Source organism: Pyrgilauda ruficollis, unplaced genomic scaffold (genome assembly GCF_017590135.1).
Source record: "Pyrgilauda ruficollis isolate IOZ18807 unplaced genomic scaffold, ASM1759013v1 scaffold15, whole genome shotgun sequence".
Taxonomy (NCBI): Eukaryota; Metazoa; Chordata; class Aves; order Passeriformes; family Passeridae; genus Pyrgilauda; species Pyrgilauda ruficollis.
Genome location: NW_024513654.1, coordinates 6875281 through 6894672, shown reverse-complemented (window position 1 = coordinate 6894672; position 19392 = coordinate 6875281). Strand labels below are relative to the sequence as shown.

The following is a 19392-nucleotide window of genomic DNA, read 5'->3' as shown; positions in this document are numbered from 1 at the left end:
GTCAATCACCCAGCAAGCTTTTAATCTGCCAGCCCCTCCTAAACTGACCAGAGAGTATAAATGAGGGCCAGCCAAGCAGATCTGGGCACTGCAGAACGAGATCCATGCACACTTCAAAAGGGACAAAGCAGTCTTCTTTTGCAGGATGTTTGGATTTTTCTGATTCCAGAGGGATTTATGGATACTTGATTCATTTCGAGTTTTATTCAGATAGAAGAAATTTAAAGTTACCTTTGTTTCTGAGGGGGAAGGGAGAGCAATATTATGTCTATTTGCTCTGCTAACAGAAGACATCAAAGTAATGAATCATGTAAAGAAAGGGAAGAAAATAATACAATATTGCAGTATTTTCTATCTTTACTCTGCCTTTCTTGAAAGGTTTTTGCTTATTTTGCAGAGACTGCATTAATATTTTTTTCCAGGCTAGCAGTTCCACACACACATATTCCACTACACCATCAAGTTTCCCCTGCAGAATACACCAGCTTTTTTCCTACCTCCCCTCAGACCCCATTTTTTGAATTTTCTGAACTGTCACCATGCCTATTAGTTCATTAAAATGAATGAACACCTGTTTTGGGGTTTTTTTTCCACTTAAATAAATAAACCTCTAGCAATACAGACATATATGCATACATTTACATGCCTGCATATACATATATGTATAAAAATCACTCTTCAAATTCAGGCTATGTGAGGTGAGCTTGTGGGCATGGGCCAAAAAGCAGACTTACAATTTTTTCTGCCCCACTTGGTATTTTAGAGACACAGGAACTCTCCTGAGTGCAGGTGCAGAGAGCTCAGGCTCACCCTACTACACTGTAAGCATCCTACACCTTCTGCAGGGTGAGTCAGGTTTTGCACCCACTCCCTGACTCAGTCTCCAAACACACAATGCAGGCACACCCTGCACTTCTCCAGAAATCAAGAGTGTCCTTTTCTTAATGTCCTCAGCAGCATTACAGAAACTGCACTGTTGCCCTGGTTCTACACAACCACAGCAAACCAATCATCTCAAGGAGCTGCCAGGGTGCTCCAAGTGCCAAATTGATGTAAATGCCCTGGAGGGACTCAAACCCATCTCTGTTATCCCAAACTGTGCAGTGCTACTGTGTCCTTCATAAAAACAACCACCAAGTGCCCTTTTAACACGCAGAACTAGAGTCAGGCTGAGAGTGAGCGCTCAGGCTTTTATCTGACCAACTGAATTGTCACCAATATCAGCTACAAGGCTCAGAAAGGAGGCAGCACCTCTGTTTTCCCTCTCATTTGCTGAATTACAGATGATCACTGGACCGTGGCAGGATACTGAGGGAGGAAAAGCACAACATGCAGAGAAGCAGGTGAGGAGGCACCGTAAGTGGCTGTAATGGAATTTAAACGTGTCAGAGAGGCGGTGAAAGTCAGGTAATTGCAGGAAGATCTGGGAAGAGGAGATGAAAGGAGACTAAGCAAGGGGAAGAGGTAGGAGGAGGGGGGAAAAAAAGCTATGGAAAAAAAAGAGAAAAATGAAGGAGAAATATAAGAAAGAAAAAATGTGAAGAAAAGGGCAAATTTCTTTTTCCCCTCTTTCATCTCCTCCCGCACATCCCTCCAGTGCACTGCTCCCTGTTAATTCTGGAACTGAGGATTGCTCCCTCCTTGAACAAGGTTGTGGGCTCCCCCCATCCTGGAGCAGGACAAAAAGGGTTGCCTCCACAGTTATAACATCTCACCACAGACCTGTCTCTAGTGCTGAAGCACGAGGGTGGTGCAGGGTTTGAGGTTCCAGGTGTAAAGCACCTGCAGATTTTCACGTGCCTCACAGAAAAGGAGCAGAGACACAGTGAATCCCTTTCCAAGGTAAATTATCATTAGAAGTGTTCAACAGAATATTACAAAGGAAAATTATTTCCCTGGCAAGTTTCTGATATTTTCAGGAAATGCAGCAAGCAGCTGAGCTTCTGTTCTAACATTTCCAGGGGATGAATTCTTCTCTGCACTGACAATAATGTTTGCATATCCTCACAGAGTGTTCTGATACCTGCAGAAGCAGACATCCTTCATGCAGAGCTGAATGGGTGGTTGCAACAAAATTAAGATTTGATAGGACAGGTGACCAAAAACTGGTCAAGAGGTAGGAACACACCAATGAAAGCACAATTATAAAGATTTGACTCTCTGAACACACAGTGCTGGAAACATTTTTCACTGTATTTTCAAGGAGATGACCCATGTACTGGAATCTAATTGGATATTTCGTTAATATCCTTTCCCCATCCCACAGGAAGAAATTAAACATGTTAAGCTTATTTTTCTATTTTTTTTCAGTATCAAACATCTACAGACAGCAATATGTACATTTTGCAGAATTAAAGCAAAAAAATTAAGAAGACAACTGAAGTCTTCTGAAATTAGTTAAGAACTACTTTCTGGCTATTTGAGCTTCAAAAATGAACCTCAGTGATCTGACCAGTCATTTGGAGTATAATTATTGTGAAGGACAAGAAACATGCTGCTACCAGTTTCTTTTATTAGCAAAAAGATGCTGCCCTTCTTTTCTGATCTTTGCAGCACATGAATGGATTGACAGCATTATTTCAATAAAGAATGTGTCTGTATCATTATCATTCTGGTCAGTGTCTTCTGAACATATCCAGGAAAAAAAACCCCAAGTATGCAAATTCAAGACACAGATTATTAAAAAGACCAAACTAATAACTCACACTTTCATTACTCAAGCAAAACAGTATTTGCAGTACTGTCAAATGTGATAGTGGCAAATATGAAGCACCATGCCCTGCATTTACAGCAGGATGATATTCTTAAAACATGCCAGTCAACTTTCTGAAGACTAATTGTAAGCTGAAGTGATCAGATCACGAAGTTCTTTAGAGGTTTGTGCTATTCCAGGACATCACTGGTGAAAGTTTTCGATGGTACACTGACTTTTCTTAGAAGATTTGTTTATGCTCACAACAGAAAAGAACTCTAATGGCTGCTTCTTGGTTTGTTTCTTTTTTTTCTTTTCTTCTCTTCTCACTGAGCATTGACAGACGTGCCTGAGAGACTACAATTGTTTCGTTAATGGCTGCTTCTTGGTTTGTTTTTTTTTTTTTTTCTTTTCTTTTCACTGAGCATTGATAGACGTGCCTGAGAGACTACAATTGTTTCGAAGCTGGATATGGACTGGGATACAAGCAGAGGCAGCAGATAAATGACAATGAGTGAACCATTCAGCATTCTGATGAAGTTGAAAATTAGGACTGTTTACATAAGTCAGAACTTATTTGCATTTCCTGACATTTCAGGTCTCTTTATCCCTCGATTGAGAATTTCTTATATAACAGATTAATGAATTGAATAAAAAAATAATAAAAGAGCAAAGCATCCTGCCATGTGAGTGGTACCTGTAGTTTGGCCAGATTGTTTCCCTGCTCTTAACCCTGCTTCAAGAACAGATTTGGTGATATATACACCAAGATAAAGCTTTTAAAGTGTGTTCAAAACTGAATGTTTAAAAACTTTACACAGGCTGATATTTTATACAGAGTACAGGCAGATTGAAATCTTGCATTTCTCAGTAAGCAGCATTCATAAACCATTTTATGAACATATTTCCAGAAAATCTTTAGAACTTGCACCCCTTGTCTAAACTAGCATTATGAAAAGGCTGTAACAGGTGTAATAGGCATGCAAATAACAGTTTCTAAATTACCTGGTTTCACAGTAGGCAGTCCATATTTTCAAATTATTCTGCCATTTAGATACTCTCTCTGATTTCAAAATGAAATAGAAGCTATCAGAGTTAGAATTACACACCTACTGACTACTGCTTTTAATTATTCCAAACATATCTGGAATTACTATAAGGACTGATATTTATCAGTGCCAGTAGTTACAATAGCAAGGAGATCTCCTATTTCTTTCCTGCCCTGCCCAAGTTGCTGTTTTCCTGCAGGACTAGGGGAACAAATCTCACCAATTTCCTGTAAGTGCACAAGTCACAGAGACAAAATGTCTTTCCCTGTCTGATAGGCTGGGTCAGCTTTGGTGCCAATTCCTCCTCTCCAAGACAGCAGGCAGGGAAGGTATTAAACCACAGCAGTTTAGAGAGCCCAGGAGGTTGTAGCACAACGTGAGGTGACTCTCAGCAACACACCAAGCTTGCTTTACCTCCACAGGACCTAAATGCTGCCCACAAGCAGTCTGCCCCAGACCCTGCAGGCATTTGCCCACCCATTCCAGTGTTGCCCCTCACCCTCTCAGCCAGGTCTCACTGAGCCTTGGAAGAGCCAAAACTTTTTTAATTCTGATGTTCTAAAGCAAAAGAAGCCACTGTTCATTTACAAATAAATCCATTTTTCATTTCAGTGCTTGCTGCAACTTCAGGCAGAGACTTTACCAAGCCTTCCCCTGCAACACTGCAATGGAGAAACCCAACACCAGACTCATGAAGCTAAATTAAACAAAATGCCATAAAAAACTTAACTGCTGAGACAATATTAGATCAAAGCTGACCTAAGAAAAACACAGTCATGAGAGAATAGCATTAATTTAACAAGTTAATTCCAGAATACTACAACCCAAATAAGAGGGAAAACTCTCTCTATAAAATCCTCTCTCCAATTTCACTGGCACAGTAACACACTGACAGTTTGGCAGAAAACACTGTCAAGATACTGCAACTCTACTAATTAACAGGACCTGTGCACAGGGGAGGCAATACATAGAAGCAAAAATACTAATGGAACAACATGGAAATAGAAAATGGATTGTTCTGAGGCTTTCATAAACTGCAGCAGCATCAGCAGTCAAGGTGGTGAATGCAAGTCAGACTGCTCTGATTTAAACCTGCTCCTGTTGTGGCCACAGGAAATGTGTCTCCAGGTTCCCCTAAAGCCATGGAGGACAGGGCACTGCTCACCTCCTCACCTCCTCACAACACTCAGGCACACCTGAAGTGCTACCGCGAAAAGCTTAAAACCAGCAGTGGAAATCTCATAAACAAACTTCAAAGTAAATATTTTACCCGGCATAAGTAAGTACTTATTAAGATTTAGATGGTATCTTCAGTGTCCTTGACATTTTACAATAGTGTTTATCTCCCTTGTTTGCTAATTCACAGAATTGGCTAATCTACAAGAAATTTACCATTAGAAACGAGCAGGGTTTTCGGGCACGACTTCATAAATATGACATTAGCACAACGATGCCCTAATATAAACATACACAATGCTAAGCAGGAGCAAAGCATTTCCTGAGAGCAGAGGAGGGCCTGTTTGCCACTAAATAAGCTCTGTGGGAGAACCTGCAGGGACCCCAGGAGGGGAAAGGACCCAGCTTGTCCCATGGACCAGGGCTCTGCACTGCCGGAACACTCAGGGAAGAGGCTGGGAATTAGGGCATGAATCAATGACCCCCCGGTTGCATCAGCCCAGCACTCTGCTCAGGGCAGGGGAGATGAGACAATTTCAAAGCTAAACTGCTCTATGAAGATAGTGGGATTCTGTCTACAATGGGGACTCATTTTTTTCCAATTAATTAAAAACACATGAGTACTCTGTGCATTGTGACTATTTATAAAGTCCAACATGAAGCCTGTATTCCCAATTATTAGTACTAACATGTACAATGAAAATAAATCCCATTATAATAAAAAATTCTGTTTTTACCTGGTCACTAATGGGACATAAAAATTGTTTAGACACATCATTTCATAGAGACACACAATGTTTCCAACAAAAAATCTGTAAAAATTAAACTGGGGGTTTAAAGACTCCTCCATAATGCCAGGGAGTAGCTGTGAGCAGTTTTGGAGAAGTCACACATTGTAAGCAAATGAGGGCTTTTGTTACTCTGTTAAGGATGTCAGAGGCATTTGCTTTTTTTCCCTGACTCATCCTTTTCCTTAGTGGGTACTCTGACCCTTAGTCCTGGCAAATCCATCAGCACCACAAACTTCTCTCTGGTACCTCATTAATCACTCCCCTGCCGTGTGCTATCTTACCTGCAGATGTAATTCTTCTTGCAGGACTCTTGTAAATTCAGGCAGTTTGGTTTCTCCCTGTCCTCATATGAGCACACAGGAACAATAGTCTGCCGCCTCCTCTCAGTACAGGCTACGTCTCGACAGGAGCAGAAGAGCATCCCGTAGCTGTGCTTTGGGGGGACCTTGTCAAAAAATAGCCGGAGGGCTTTATGACACTTCCGCTTGTTACAGATCTCATTAGACGTGCTGCTGGTGCAGGGGGTTATGTAAGCAGATCTGAACCTCTTGCAGGTATCATTTAGGTTACAAGCTTTGGCTGCATCCAAGCAATTGTTCCCCTTTGAAAGTACTGGCTCCACTAGAAAAAACAACACAACAGCAGTGAGAAAGGCGTCACATTTACACTTCGTGCTTTGTGGTTATTTCACTGTTAACGAGATCCTGAATACATTTATTTGTTACATACAAAGCTTTCAGTGCCTGGAACTGGGACCAGTCCTTCTGTTTCTCGGAGTAATGGTTGAACAAGTAGAACAAGAGCATGTGCATGCTATGAGGGCAGAATGCTGGTGAATAAATGACACTCTGGGCAGGCTGTACTTCATGGAGAGTGACTCTTGGGTAAGACTTGGTCTCACCAAACAGCTCTTAAAATCCCTGGTAAATTGGAAAGCGTACAGCTGGCATAAGAACACAGTGAGAGAGCATGGGCTTCTAACTCTGGTTTTGTAAACCTATGACATTTCCCAGTTCTTTCCTTTGAACAAGTTAACTGACAATGCCATGCCTACCCCACGTGACAACATTTAAAAGTAATCTGTGTACTGTGCAGAAAGTAAAATAGACATGCCCATTACTACATTTTTTTGAGGTCTGAGGACGGCCCACCCAGATAGGCAGGAAATCAGGTGCAGCCTCATGTCTGGGAGCTCTGTAAGGCCACCCACAAGTTCCATGCTTAGGTAAAACACTGTTATAAGGTCTACAGATGACACCTGAACCCTGGAAAATTTATAAACTTCACAAGGTTTGAAGAAGCTGACATAAAATTAAAAAGTGACTGTGAAAGAAACATTTTAAAACAAGGATATCCCTTTCTCTCTCTCACAAACACACACATACACACTAAAAGAAATTATAGGAAAAATTAAACTCAGATATAAGTTAAAGCTATAATTACACATTTAATTTCTCAATACATTACCCAGATATTAAAACTCAATAGATGTTTTGCTTGAAAAGTAAGGCAACTGGCATTAGATTGCAAAATTCAATTAAGAATAATTATAATGCTGCTTTGGGTGTCAGGAATGCCAACATCAGAGATCCAAGAAAATGCAATAATTTCCCACTGCTACAGAATTTGCAAGCTGAACAAAACATTTTGCAAATATCTGAAATCTGCTGCAACCTCTTGGGGGGGCTGGCTCAAGATAAAACATTTTAAATTATCCAAAGCTCTAAATTACTCTTACAAAAAGCTTTTCTTCCTAGATCTTCCACCTTTATCCAGAAACTCAGTCCAAGGTCCTTCTACAACTCACTGCCACTCATCTCCATTCTGCTACCATGCTGCCTGCCATTCCAGATCAGGACATCAACCTTTTCTCTTTTTCCACAGCAGGAAAACACGCAGCAGCTTGGCTGAGATGCTGCACTGAGGTGCTGCATTTGTTGGAACACACTGTGCCCAAGATGGGCCTTGGCTGCTTGCACACACTTCCCATTATTCAAATAGATCACCTGCAACTGTCCCATGCATCTTACCCACCCAAAAATGACACACAGCTAAGGAGCGTGAGATTTGTGCTTCACTCCAGCAGTGTGCTGTAGCTGTGTTCAGTGTGTTTGTACATTTAACCTTTGTAATTTAACAATCACACTCCAAGTCCTTCCCGATCTCAGCTGCTTGCACAACAAAATGGCAACTTTTGCATCTCATCTTCATAAATTACAAAACTGTAAATATGAAACATTTGACTATAAATTAAGAGCCCAGCCTTTCTTATAACAGTAGCCTACAACAGATTATGCAACACCAGATGCAGAAGAGACACCCAAAACACAACCCTCTCATAAAATTGTAACATTTTTATATAAAATGTTGTACTACATTAGTATACAACTATAATATTAACTATGAACTCTCAAAGTTTTTTTTTTATACAGTATATAGAATTATATGTTTAGTACAAATATAATTACTATGTAATCTGCAGGGCATATAATTATGCAATATATGAATAGTATATGCTAATTACTATGTGATTGCAGAGTAATTACATGGTTATTTGTGCCTGGGAGTCAACTGCTGAATTCCACTATTTAAAACAAAATTCCGTGGAACAGCTCCGAATGGGGTACTGCAATATGAACAGACTTTAGCTTACAGTATTCATATATGCTGCTACAGAATTAAAAAGCACTGTGAATACAAGCATCTCAAAAATCAGAAGGGACAGGTTAATCAATCTTTTTTTAAAAGGCAGAATATAAGCCAAGTCACTGACAGCACAAACAGCAGTGAGAGTTACCTTGGGTGAAAGTTGAATTAGGTGCTAATTCTTCACAAAGTATAGTTATGTATATTCATACCTGTAATTCAATTTTTATCTGCCCAACACTCACATTCCTCTACACGTCAACTCTGAATACAGACTGGTTTGGGGAGTTTTGTTTTTTAAACCAGCCCTGGCTGTAACCTGCCCCTTGCCTTTTCTGTTTTGATACATATGCCTCTAACTATTGTTTCTGGCATACTTGTAACATTATACAAATTATTTTTATCTTTTAAAAGCAAGACTAAATGTAGAAGAGGCGCATCAACTGCATCTGAATTAAACCAGAATGTCTAAACTAACTCTTCTCATTAATATCAACTTCTCTTAAGCATTTAAATCACATTTGAATGCAAAATTGACAATCTGCAACACATTTAATGCTTTGTTTTCATTGCAAAAGTGAACAATTTGCAACCCCTAGGTCCTGGAGCAACTACAAACAGTTAACAATACTGGGAGTGTTCCTGAGGATTACTTATGCAGCAGTAATTTATAAGGTCAAAATTTCACCCAGCTTCTGTTCTGCAAAGCTTAAATTATTAAGACAGGCAGGAGTTTGGCTCTTACCAGGTACTGACTACTTTAAAAGCAAATGGATCCTATCCAGAGCTACTTTTCATGCCAGAATCCTTTGGGAAAGGCTTGTGTAAGGAGATCCTTTTTCAGTTCTCCCCTCTCTTGGGGCATTAGGATATGGACTGGGGGCAGTCAGGGCAGGAGCCTGGGATAAGTAAAGATTTCTCTGCACCACCATTTCCCAACCCAGAGCTTCGTCTCTCCCAAATCCGCTTTGCCTGGGCCCATTCTGGAAACCTCTGCCAAACCACAGAGCCCTCCACTGCTGCCAAATCACCAGAGAGCCCGTGGGAAGTCACTTCACACAGGTGGGGAGTGGTGCTGGTGGCTGTGAGCGAGGCGAGGGTCCTGTCTGCAGCACGGGTCCCAGGAGAGCTGAGCTGGAAGCACCAGGATGCTGCTGCCTCCCAGCAGGAGCCTCCACCCAGCAGCATCCTGGGGATGCTGCCCTGCTGGGGAGCAGGCAGAGGGATGGCAGAGCCCAGGCAGAGCCAGGAGCTGTGCCTGGGTGGCACAGAGCAGCGTTGGGATGGCTAAAGCCCGTCCCAGCAGCAGCTGCTGCACAGCTCACACACAGACTGGGGCAGGACCAGGGGGCACTGACTCTGACTTACCTGCACCCCCAGCTCTCCTACTGCACGTGGAACATGTGTGGCATGTTTTCTGACCAATTCTACAGGTGAAAAAGCAGTCCTTGTACTGCAGTACAACCACATTGATGTTTGTTACCTCCTGCATGCCTCCACCCTGGCCCAACACTGCTACAGCTGCCCTGGACTCAATTTCCCTCAGCCCACAGAAAGAAGAGAGCCAAAAGGCCCTGTCTCTTATCCAGAGGTGCTCCTAAAGTCTTAACAGGGCTTCCTCTACCCCGTTTCATCTTCCTCATGCTTCACGCTCTTTCACAGTCTCTCCACCTTCATCTTTCATTTTCCTTGCACCTCCATTTCTATTTCATTTCTACCTACTGTGTCTCCTCAACTCCTGCTAACCCACCCCCTGGTACCCAAAAAGGGATTCTCAGTGGGTACTGGGAGATTCTTATTTGTGCTCCCACTAGACAGAAGGAGCACAAGGAATATTAGTTGTTCTGTAAGATTCTTATTAAGCAGCAAAATGCACATTTAGTTTTCAATTTTCTTTCAGCATATAAAAACAATTTACTGAGGTTGTCATTAAAATTACCATTACTATTTGCAAGTAATTAGCATTAGTAGGTTTTCTAGTGGATATAGTAAAGGGAATGATGTAAAGAGAGCAATAAATGTTAATGTGATGGAAGGCAATATCACAAAGTGATAGAGGTGACCACATGGGTATGGGCCTACTCCAACACAGGTGCAGAATATGGCATATAGAAACCAAAACCTGACCAAAATTAAGAAGAGAGTCATGATCCCACTTAAACAGAAGTACTGCTGTGGGGTTCACCGAAGTACTTTTGCTTTGTAAGAAGAGCAGATGAAAAAATAAGGAAAGCATAGCAAATATTGTCATCTGGATTAAAAATAAACTACTGTTTTCCTGGAGAAATTATTTCTAATTCCAAATGGCAGGGAAAAAAAAAAAAAGGAAGAGTCATCCCAAAAAAAAATCCTGAGGCTGACAGTGTTATTCTGAAGTGCTACTTCTCTTCTGCTCAGCATTTACTCAACAGCTGGCCTATTTCCAACCTTTTCCATACTCTTAATAAGCAGGTGACTTAGTTTTTAAATTAAAGCTAATATATTATCAGCTATGATCAGAGCTTTCAGAATACTACCACATACAACAAGATTCATGTTGAAATTACAGTTGATTGCACCAAGTGACAAAGATGAGACAGATGCCTGTGAAAGGTACAACCAGAGCTACAGCAACAGAAAGATCTAAACAAACAAAACTGCCTAAAACGAGACTTCAGCTTCCTAAGACCAAAGCTGGAATATTTTACCTTTCTGGTCAGTCATTAAGTCTTTGATCACACAAACTGCCTAGGTCTCTAGAATTCTCTTCTGAATACCCCCATAAACTACTAGAGAAGGCAAATAGTGTCTCCTGTCCAAGCCACTGAGAGATTGGGAACAATCACGTTGCTTAGCATGAACCAACAGGCATGATTTGGAAGTGTTCACCTACCATGTTATGTTTGGAAGTGTTCAGCTACTGTGTTTATGCACAGCTGCTGTGTCTGAAGTCTTTCCCATCACACCCTGGCCTTTGCTTCTGCGATGCTCTGCTGGTGAATCATCAGCAGGGATCTTGCAGACTTTGGTTCAATTCCTTCCGTGGCATGAGATACTCAGAAACACTGCTCTCATTTCCCAGAAGGGCTCTCAAACCATCTCACTGCAGAGTGTTCTCAACAAGGAAATGGTGCATATTGCAAAACAAAGCGGGAGCAGGATGCTTCAGCCCAAGAATGAGAGCTCTCACTGGGAGGCAGACTGCTGGCTGCTGGCCTGCACCCAGGAAGGAGAGTTACTTCTCTTACAAGAGCAATGACTGGAAACCTTCCCTGAAGAAGACTCTGTAAGCCTGCAGAGGCATGATCCCACTTGTACTCCCTACTTCTAATCCCTTCAAAAAATACATAACCCTTTCTATAGCACATCTCATTGCCTTCCTTCCAGACCAAGGTACTGCCAAACCCACAAGAAGGGTACCCTCCAAGGCTTTCTGAAATCCCACAGAGATGAGCAGAGAGCAAAGACATCCCACTTCTTCAAGGACAGTTCTGATCACTGCCTTGGTGGCTGAAGCACCATGACCCCTTGAGCTGGGTGCCCATTACATTTCTGGCTGGCTGCTCCCAGGAGCACACACTGACTGCTGCGTGGGCAGATGCTCCTGCCTGAGGCTGGGAGTCTGGCTCCTCCAGTCCAAAGCCTTCCAACAAAGCTCAGTTTCTGTATTTCCAGACGCCTTTCACTAGACCAGGTCGCTCAAACTTCATCCAACCTGGCCTTCAATATTTCCAAGGATGGGCCATCTGCAATCTGTTTCAGTGCCTCACCACTCTCACAGTAAAGAATTTCTTGTTCCTTTTTTATTTGTTTGCTTGTTGTTAAAACTGTTTTCTCTGTGTACTTTATAAAGATTCTGAGCATCTTCTAAGGATTATAGATACCACCTCAAAGCAGAAGCTTCTAACTTTCAGGTGGACACACTTATCTCTCGGTTTGCTCCTGGAAGTTTAATTCTATTAATGGAGCCACATTCTCTAAATGCTGCATTTTTTATTGCCCAAGTTCAGCACTGGATCTGGGCTCTAATACTCGACAGAGCTCTTGACTATATTTTGACTTAGATCCTGCTTTAGTTAACCATTGCCTGGTGCCTTTCACAGACACTACAAATAAAGGTTGCAGTGAAATTACAATTCCTAAACTGCGTATGTATTGATTAAAAAGGGGGAAATTATATCTTACTATTTCCTTTAACAGTTTTAATTCTTTACTGGGGAGGAATGGAGAAAAGCTGAGCAGAAAACTCCAGGGTGGCTGAGCCCTGTGGGTTGGCTGAGGGACATCTGCTCAAATTACAAGTTATGTAAGAGGAAAGTCTTATAAACCCACAGTGATCTGGTTTAAATTTTAGTTCCACAAGGGCAGAGACGGAGAGGAAACCCTGTTCCCCAGTGTTAACAATACTGTGGCATACACTGCTGATATTCTGTCTTCACTCACATACATCCCGATCTATCACCTTTCATTTCTGTTACAAATCTAATGCAGGTTATGCCAGGGTCCCTAATTTTCCACATGGCACAGGGGACAGCAGTTCTACATTGTATTTATGCCAGCACAGTTATTTTGTTCACTGCAGCTATTGTGAATTTTCAATAATTTAAGTTATGAATTTGGCTCTTTAAAGCTACTGTTACTTCTGTCCAAAGTATCTCACTTAGTAGGCAGAAACACATTAATATAAAGTCAGAGACTTGCTAAACAAAGAAACCACAGTCGCTGCAAACTGATCCAGTCACTGTTTCTCACATTACTGCACCACTGATTTCAGTTCTACCCTAAAGACTTTTAGGGTGTAAAGATCATTTTAACCTATCTACACTACACTAACACCGGGGATGGATTAGGCATGACTGGGGCCATGTACAGCGCACAATTTTTTTTGTGAGGGATTCAGTCATTCCACACACAATTCATGCTCTGTACTGAGTGAGAGGCTGGTTTGTGATGTGGAAGGCTATCACCACAGTTTCAGCTGAGTTCTTCTAATTAATTTCCCCTTAAAAAGAGAGTGCAAATGTGTTACTGCATATGCTCTCGTCTTATACAGTTCAGTATTTTATTATCAGCTAAATACTAAGTCAACAGAATTAGGAAAGAACCAGCAGACAAGGAAATAGAGAATAAACCTGTGAAAACATTCAAACCTACACGGCTGCCACGAGAAGTGATTTACTGCATGCAAGTTCTCAAGACACAGTGAGGGACTGTTTTGCCAAAGTCATGCCAATTTACAGGGCAACTTTCAGCATTTCTTTTTATTACTACAGAATTGAATTCACAACTTGTTTCCTCTTTTCCTCAGCCTTGATTAATTACCATGTTAACATAACTACTATTCTCCTGCTTATAATGGGCTCCCTCTAAAGTGCTGCCCCAGCAAAATAAGCCAGGAGAAAGCTTCTAGCTCTTTGCTCTAGCACTGCAATCCTTTCTAATCTCACTATTTTTCAAATTTATGTTCCATTCCAATAAAGCTTGTGTGAATATCACAGCAAATCAGATAATACAAGGTTATGACCCTTGTAATTGATCCTTCAAGGTTTTTTGCCTTTTTTTTCCAGTTGACGTGGTAAAAACCACATTTAGCTGTGCTTGTTGACACTTGAGAATTCACTTTGTTGGTCATATACACTGTTTCAGAGAGATCACATTACATAATGATGTATTTCTAGGGCTTCATTTCTTCTATACCTACAAGCCCATTAAGCTGTAAGCAAACCTCCCGTGGGGCTGTAAGACTGCAAGTATCAAGGGGGCAATGCTCCCATCCTGCTCAGAGGAAGCATGGCTGGAAGAGTGTATTATGTAAGGACACAGGGTTAAACATTACCTACTACTTAAATAATTTCAAATAAATAAAAGCTGCTTAAAATAAAAAGTTACATTTCCATTTATAGAAAAATAGACATTTAAATGAACATGGAACATATATCCCAGCACTAGGAATCAGTTATCTGGAGCAATGGTTTCTGTATCACATGACCACTGGAATAAAGTGATTAATTGGACTGTCTCAGTAAATGCAATCATTACACTTTTAATTAACCTTTTCAACCTCTTCCACCTTTTCGTTTTGTTATGCATTAGATTTTTACAGTTTTCCAGTAATTATGCCTGACTACACTTAAAACAATGTGGAGCTCAGTTAGAAAGATAAGAAAAACAATTGAAACAGCCCTTACTCTTCGTAACAGGAAAATACCACTGATACTGTCATCATCAGAGCAGTTATAAATCAGGTGGAGGACAGACATTCTGAACTCTGTGGCTACGTTCCCACCTAATTTTTGTTTTGGCAGCACACTGTTATTTAATGACTGGCTACCAGGAAACTAGCTTTTGAAAATTCTTTCTCAACCTAGTTATAATTACTCCATATAAATCATACAATGATCAATTATAATAATCTTAGCTTCATCCATTATTTAAACATAGTGTTTGAATCTACACAGCAGGAGTGCAGGAAATTCCAAAGTCCCTTCTCTGCTCTCTCACAACTGCTTTACTCCTGAAGCCATGCCAGCTACAGAAAAGAAGGGGCCAGATATGCTCTTAGCTATGACATCCAACCCTGAAATTACCACAGATCCCAGACAAGCAATGGTTTCTGGCTTGGTTTTTGGCTTGGCTTTTTCTAACCACAGTATCTTATACTTGGTGAAACTGAATTCAACATGAGAATTTTGCTTTCTTCACATTGGTGGACCACAATCAGGGGAGTAATCTTCAATTACATACAGTGACAGCATGAAACATTCTTACTTTAAAATGGCCTAGGTCTTCCTCACATGGATGCATACAGAAATATTTGTATACACATGTATATATGTACTAGAATGTTTCAGTACTATTTGGCTTCATGTGTCATTTCACAAGAGCTGGAGGAAAAAAAATCCAAGTTTCTGTCTAATTTCAGGCTGATCCTAAGATACCTGAGCTCAGTGTGATATGAACATTAAGTCTGATGGAAGGAGGAAAAAAAACTTAAGAAGAAACAAACTTTCATGAAGGATCAAGCAAAACACCCGAACTTTTTTCAGAAAAACTTCAGAACGTTAACTGGATTTTGAAATAATAACAAGGATTTTCAGAACTATTTAATAAACTGACTATATGCTTTTGATCATGCAAAATATTTAGCTAATTATTATTAGTTTTCTGCATCTTGTCCTCATTTAGTCTCAACCATAATATTTGCTATCCAATGTACAGACAGTGTCTGTTTTGAGGTTCAACTTTTTTTTTTCATATCCAACACATATTTTAATGTTTCAACTACATGCCAAGAATTCCTTTGTCAATAGAGGTGTATTTTTTCTGTGCTTCTCAGCTAAGCCTGCCCAAAGCCCCCCAAATTTTGCAGCATTTAGGCTGAAGCAGAGAAAGGAGATGACAAGGAAGGAAACTTTATCAGGGCAGGAAAGAAATTCTAGAAATACAAGGTCATACCTGTGATAAAGCAAGTATTCATATCTGGTATCAGAATCACAAGGTTTTCAGTAACTCCACAGCCTCTCTGAACAGCTATCCAGTATTCCCAATGCATCCCACTAAAATTTTTTCATGGTATGTTATCTAGCACTTTCTACAACATAATTCCTGTTTTCTTCCTGAATTTACACCTCTCCTCTTAACAGTGTTTTTCTAAGTTCTTGAAGATTCTCCTTCTCCCATTATTTGTCTTTTAAGTTAGTCCCCCTCATATTCTTTCTTCATAACATAAATACATTTTCTGGATATCCAAACTCATGCTACTTATTCACAGATTTGGGAAAGAAAAAAAAGAAAAAAAAAAAAAAAAAAAAAGGTTACCAAAAAAACCAACCAACCAAAAAAAAAAAAAAAACACCTCACAAAAACTGAATTGACCAAGAATTTCTGTAAAAGTGGTACTCAGGAGATTGCTACAGACAGACAAAACCTGTTAATTCAAGAGTTGCTGAAGCATAGCTTACTCCAGCCTCAAGCAATACCAGTGTAGGTAGGGATGGTTTACACACATTGACTGCCTGCTGCAGGAGTATATATTAGCTTATCTTTGACAGCAGCTTGCTCTTGATGGCTATAACCTGAAAAAAAAGTCAAAGTATATAAAACCTTAGTAGAAAAAGTATCCTGCTCATTCTGCAGTGTTACTCTTCCAGAAGGAAACTGAGAAAGGACAGTGGTCTGGAGAGGTGACTGTGAATCCAGTCTGACAAGTGCAGCTGATGGGATAACTCAGGGAACAGTTAACGGCAGAGGAAGGGAAAGATCCTTTCTCCAGAACAACAAGAGGAAAGCTCCACCGTTCCTAGATGGGAGAATCACAGATGTCTCACTGATCACGACAGAAGTCCACCAGCACGAGAGAGAAGAGGCTAAAAGCACAGTGCAAGCAGCAGTGACAGGCACAGGGCAGATGCTCAGTCAGTGACAGCAGCAGCAGCAGGGGTGGGGCAGAGGGTGTCATCATGGCATGGAGAGAGCAATAGAGACAGAGAACAGCAAAGCCCACAGCAGCTGGGGAGGCACCAGCTCAGCCCCCCTTTCCCTGCTGCCAGTGAAAACCATTTGGGGCAATTATCTGGCCCATCGACCAAACAATATGAGCCTCATTCCATTAATCCACCACCAGCTGCTCCTTTTTTCCCTATCAGTTGGTCCCAGTGAAATCCTGTTGAATACAAATAAAGTCACCACAATGTGAAGAGGACAGCAGTGGTAACTTTTTGTTCATGGATTTGGTTATGTGAGCTGCAGTCACTGCGCTGCTGCTGACTCCATCTGAGCTCCCACTGCTGAGCCCCAGGGCCAGCACAAGGAGATGTGTGCATGGAGGCAGGGGTACCTAATGGATCAAGGGAAACAAGATACTTTGGAAATAAGTGACTTCAGTGATACTGCCCTGGAGAGTTAATAATGGTTATGATGGTGCCCATTCTACTGTGTGCCCAGAAGATAAAGCAGTACAAAATGAAGGTGAGGCAGCTCTGTATGATATATGTTGCTTACCTACAGTGCAACTAGGGGTTTGTCAACTTGAGATCATTATGATATTTAATAGATTACACCACACTAACAATTAGACCACTGCCTACTGTCTAATCTAAATTACCTGTCCTGTTCACTTATGCCATGTGCAACACGTGGCAATAGACATAAAGCTCCTTTTTGTTTTGTCTTTAGTGTTCTTGGCTTTCCACTCTTCCCTACAAACTGTTCCCTACACTGTTCCCTGAAAGTTCCTCACAGCTCCCTCCTGAGCTAGGCTGGTTACTTTTCCTTAGCTCTTATAAATGGCCAGTATCTTTTTTTCCAAATGTAAAAATGTGTTTCTTTCTAAAAAAAGGCAAAGAGGAAATAAAATTATTTTGACTTGTTAATTACATTTAACAGCATTTGTGTCTCTTTTTTGAGGTGCTGCCCTTACATTGAACACAATATTCTGACTTCCATTTACTTAAAAAAACTCTGAATCCAGATTTTATGCCCAAATTTATCTTGTCTTTGAAACCCATGTAAATCAGCTAAGCATTTGATTGAGTGCTATAGTGACCTGGGCATCAGCTTACATGCTCCTTAGCTCCATTTTTAACTCTAAAATACATATAGAATATTTTGGTTTTTATTTGGCATACACATTTGCAAATATGTTAATGCACAGGTACACAAGACAGAAGTAAACACAGTTGGAAGAGAAAAGCAGTGCTATAACAAAATTGATTATTTTGGTGTTCAAATGCTTAAGTCAAATTAATGTCTTCCTAATTAGCGAGGAGTGAGCCTCACTAAGTAAAATGACAACACTATTTACATTTAAATAGTCTATTTTATTCAGAGTCACTTCACACACATGCACACTACTGAAATGCAGCCAATTCTGCAGTGGAGAATAATAATTATAGAGCAGCAGCAGCACTGTCCAAGAGACACTGGAGGGACATGGATAAGAGATGAACCAAGAGTGTATAAAGCTCCTGTAATCAAAATTATAACACTTTTAAAAAATTCTTTTTTCGACATTCATACTCCTGCCTGATCAGGTTAAAAGTGTTACTGCTGCCAGGAATTCACATCTCAAGACTGAGATCCCAACTCACACCCTGCAAGGATGCTTGCACAGTATTGACTAAAATGGATGGGTTTGAAATAGTAATTGACTAGTGATGTATAGCTTCCAAATAGGCAAATTATGTTGAACATGTCTCAGTAAGTGAAGAACCCATTTCAAGACAACATTAGTATTAACTCTGTTAATGTTTTAACACATTCCCTTCCTGAGGGTGCAGCTCCTCTCCCAGGAGCTGAACAGTGTCACTGGTCTGGCACACGGCACTGTCCACGGTCACTCCGTGACGTGGGGACATGGAGGCTGCAGCTCTGCCCCTCCTGGCACAAACACAGCTCTGGTTCATCCCTGCAGCTCTGCCTGAGTCTCTGAGGCCGTGGGTGCAGAACCTTTGCATTGCTAATTTCTGCCTCCAAACCTTGGTGCTTAGCAAACTGAGCAGAAAACTTTGATAACTTTCAGCGTCCCAGTCTTGTCCTACTCTTTCTCTTGAAGAATTGATTCAGTAACACTGCTAGGAAAATGGTGAGAGATGGCTGAAGTACTCAGAGTCAGTGCCCCTCACAAACAGGCTGATGAGGAGTTTCTTAGCCCTGCCGGAGACAGGAGATCAACACCAAAGAGCAACTATTCCACATATAGTGCTCTTTGTTTTTATTTACTCATTTCTTCATCCTCATCAAAAACACAAATGGATTTGTTTATATACCTGATTAGTGTCAACAGTATTATTTTACTTCTGAATACACTTACAAGTGCATATATTCAGTTAAAAATAGTACTCGTGTTAAAGCCTGAGAGCTAAACTAAACCTGCATCTTGAAGCTGGTGATGTTCTAATACTATTGCCATGTGTTAGAGAGACATAAAATAACAGAGCGCCAATCCCAGAAAAAGCACTATATATGGAAGCACTGAGGAGAGAACGGAATCTCAAAATTCATTACACACTGGGTACACACACATTTCTCAATCAGCAGCAGCTCCTGCTCTCCAAGGCTC

At 40.8% G+C, this 19392-nt stretch overlaps 1 protein-coding gene across 1 annotated transcript in view; it reads right to left on the bottom strand.

The window, feature by feature from the left end:
* GFRA1 (GDNF family receptor alpha 1) overlaps positions 1-19392 on the bottom strand; it is a 132639-nt gene that overhangs the window by 44061 nt on the left and 69186 nt on the right. Inside the window, exon 4 of the mRNA XM_041461639.1 lies at positions 5990-6329. Coding sequence (XP_041317573.1) covers positions 5990-6329 — 340 coding nt within the window. The remainder of the gene's footprint in view (positions 1-5989; positions 6330-19392) is intronic.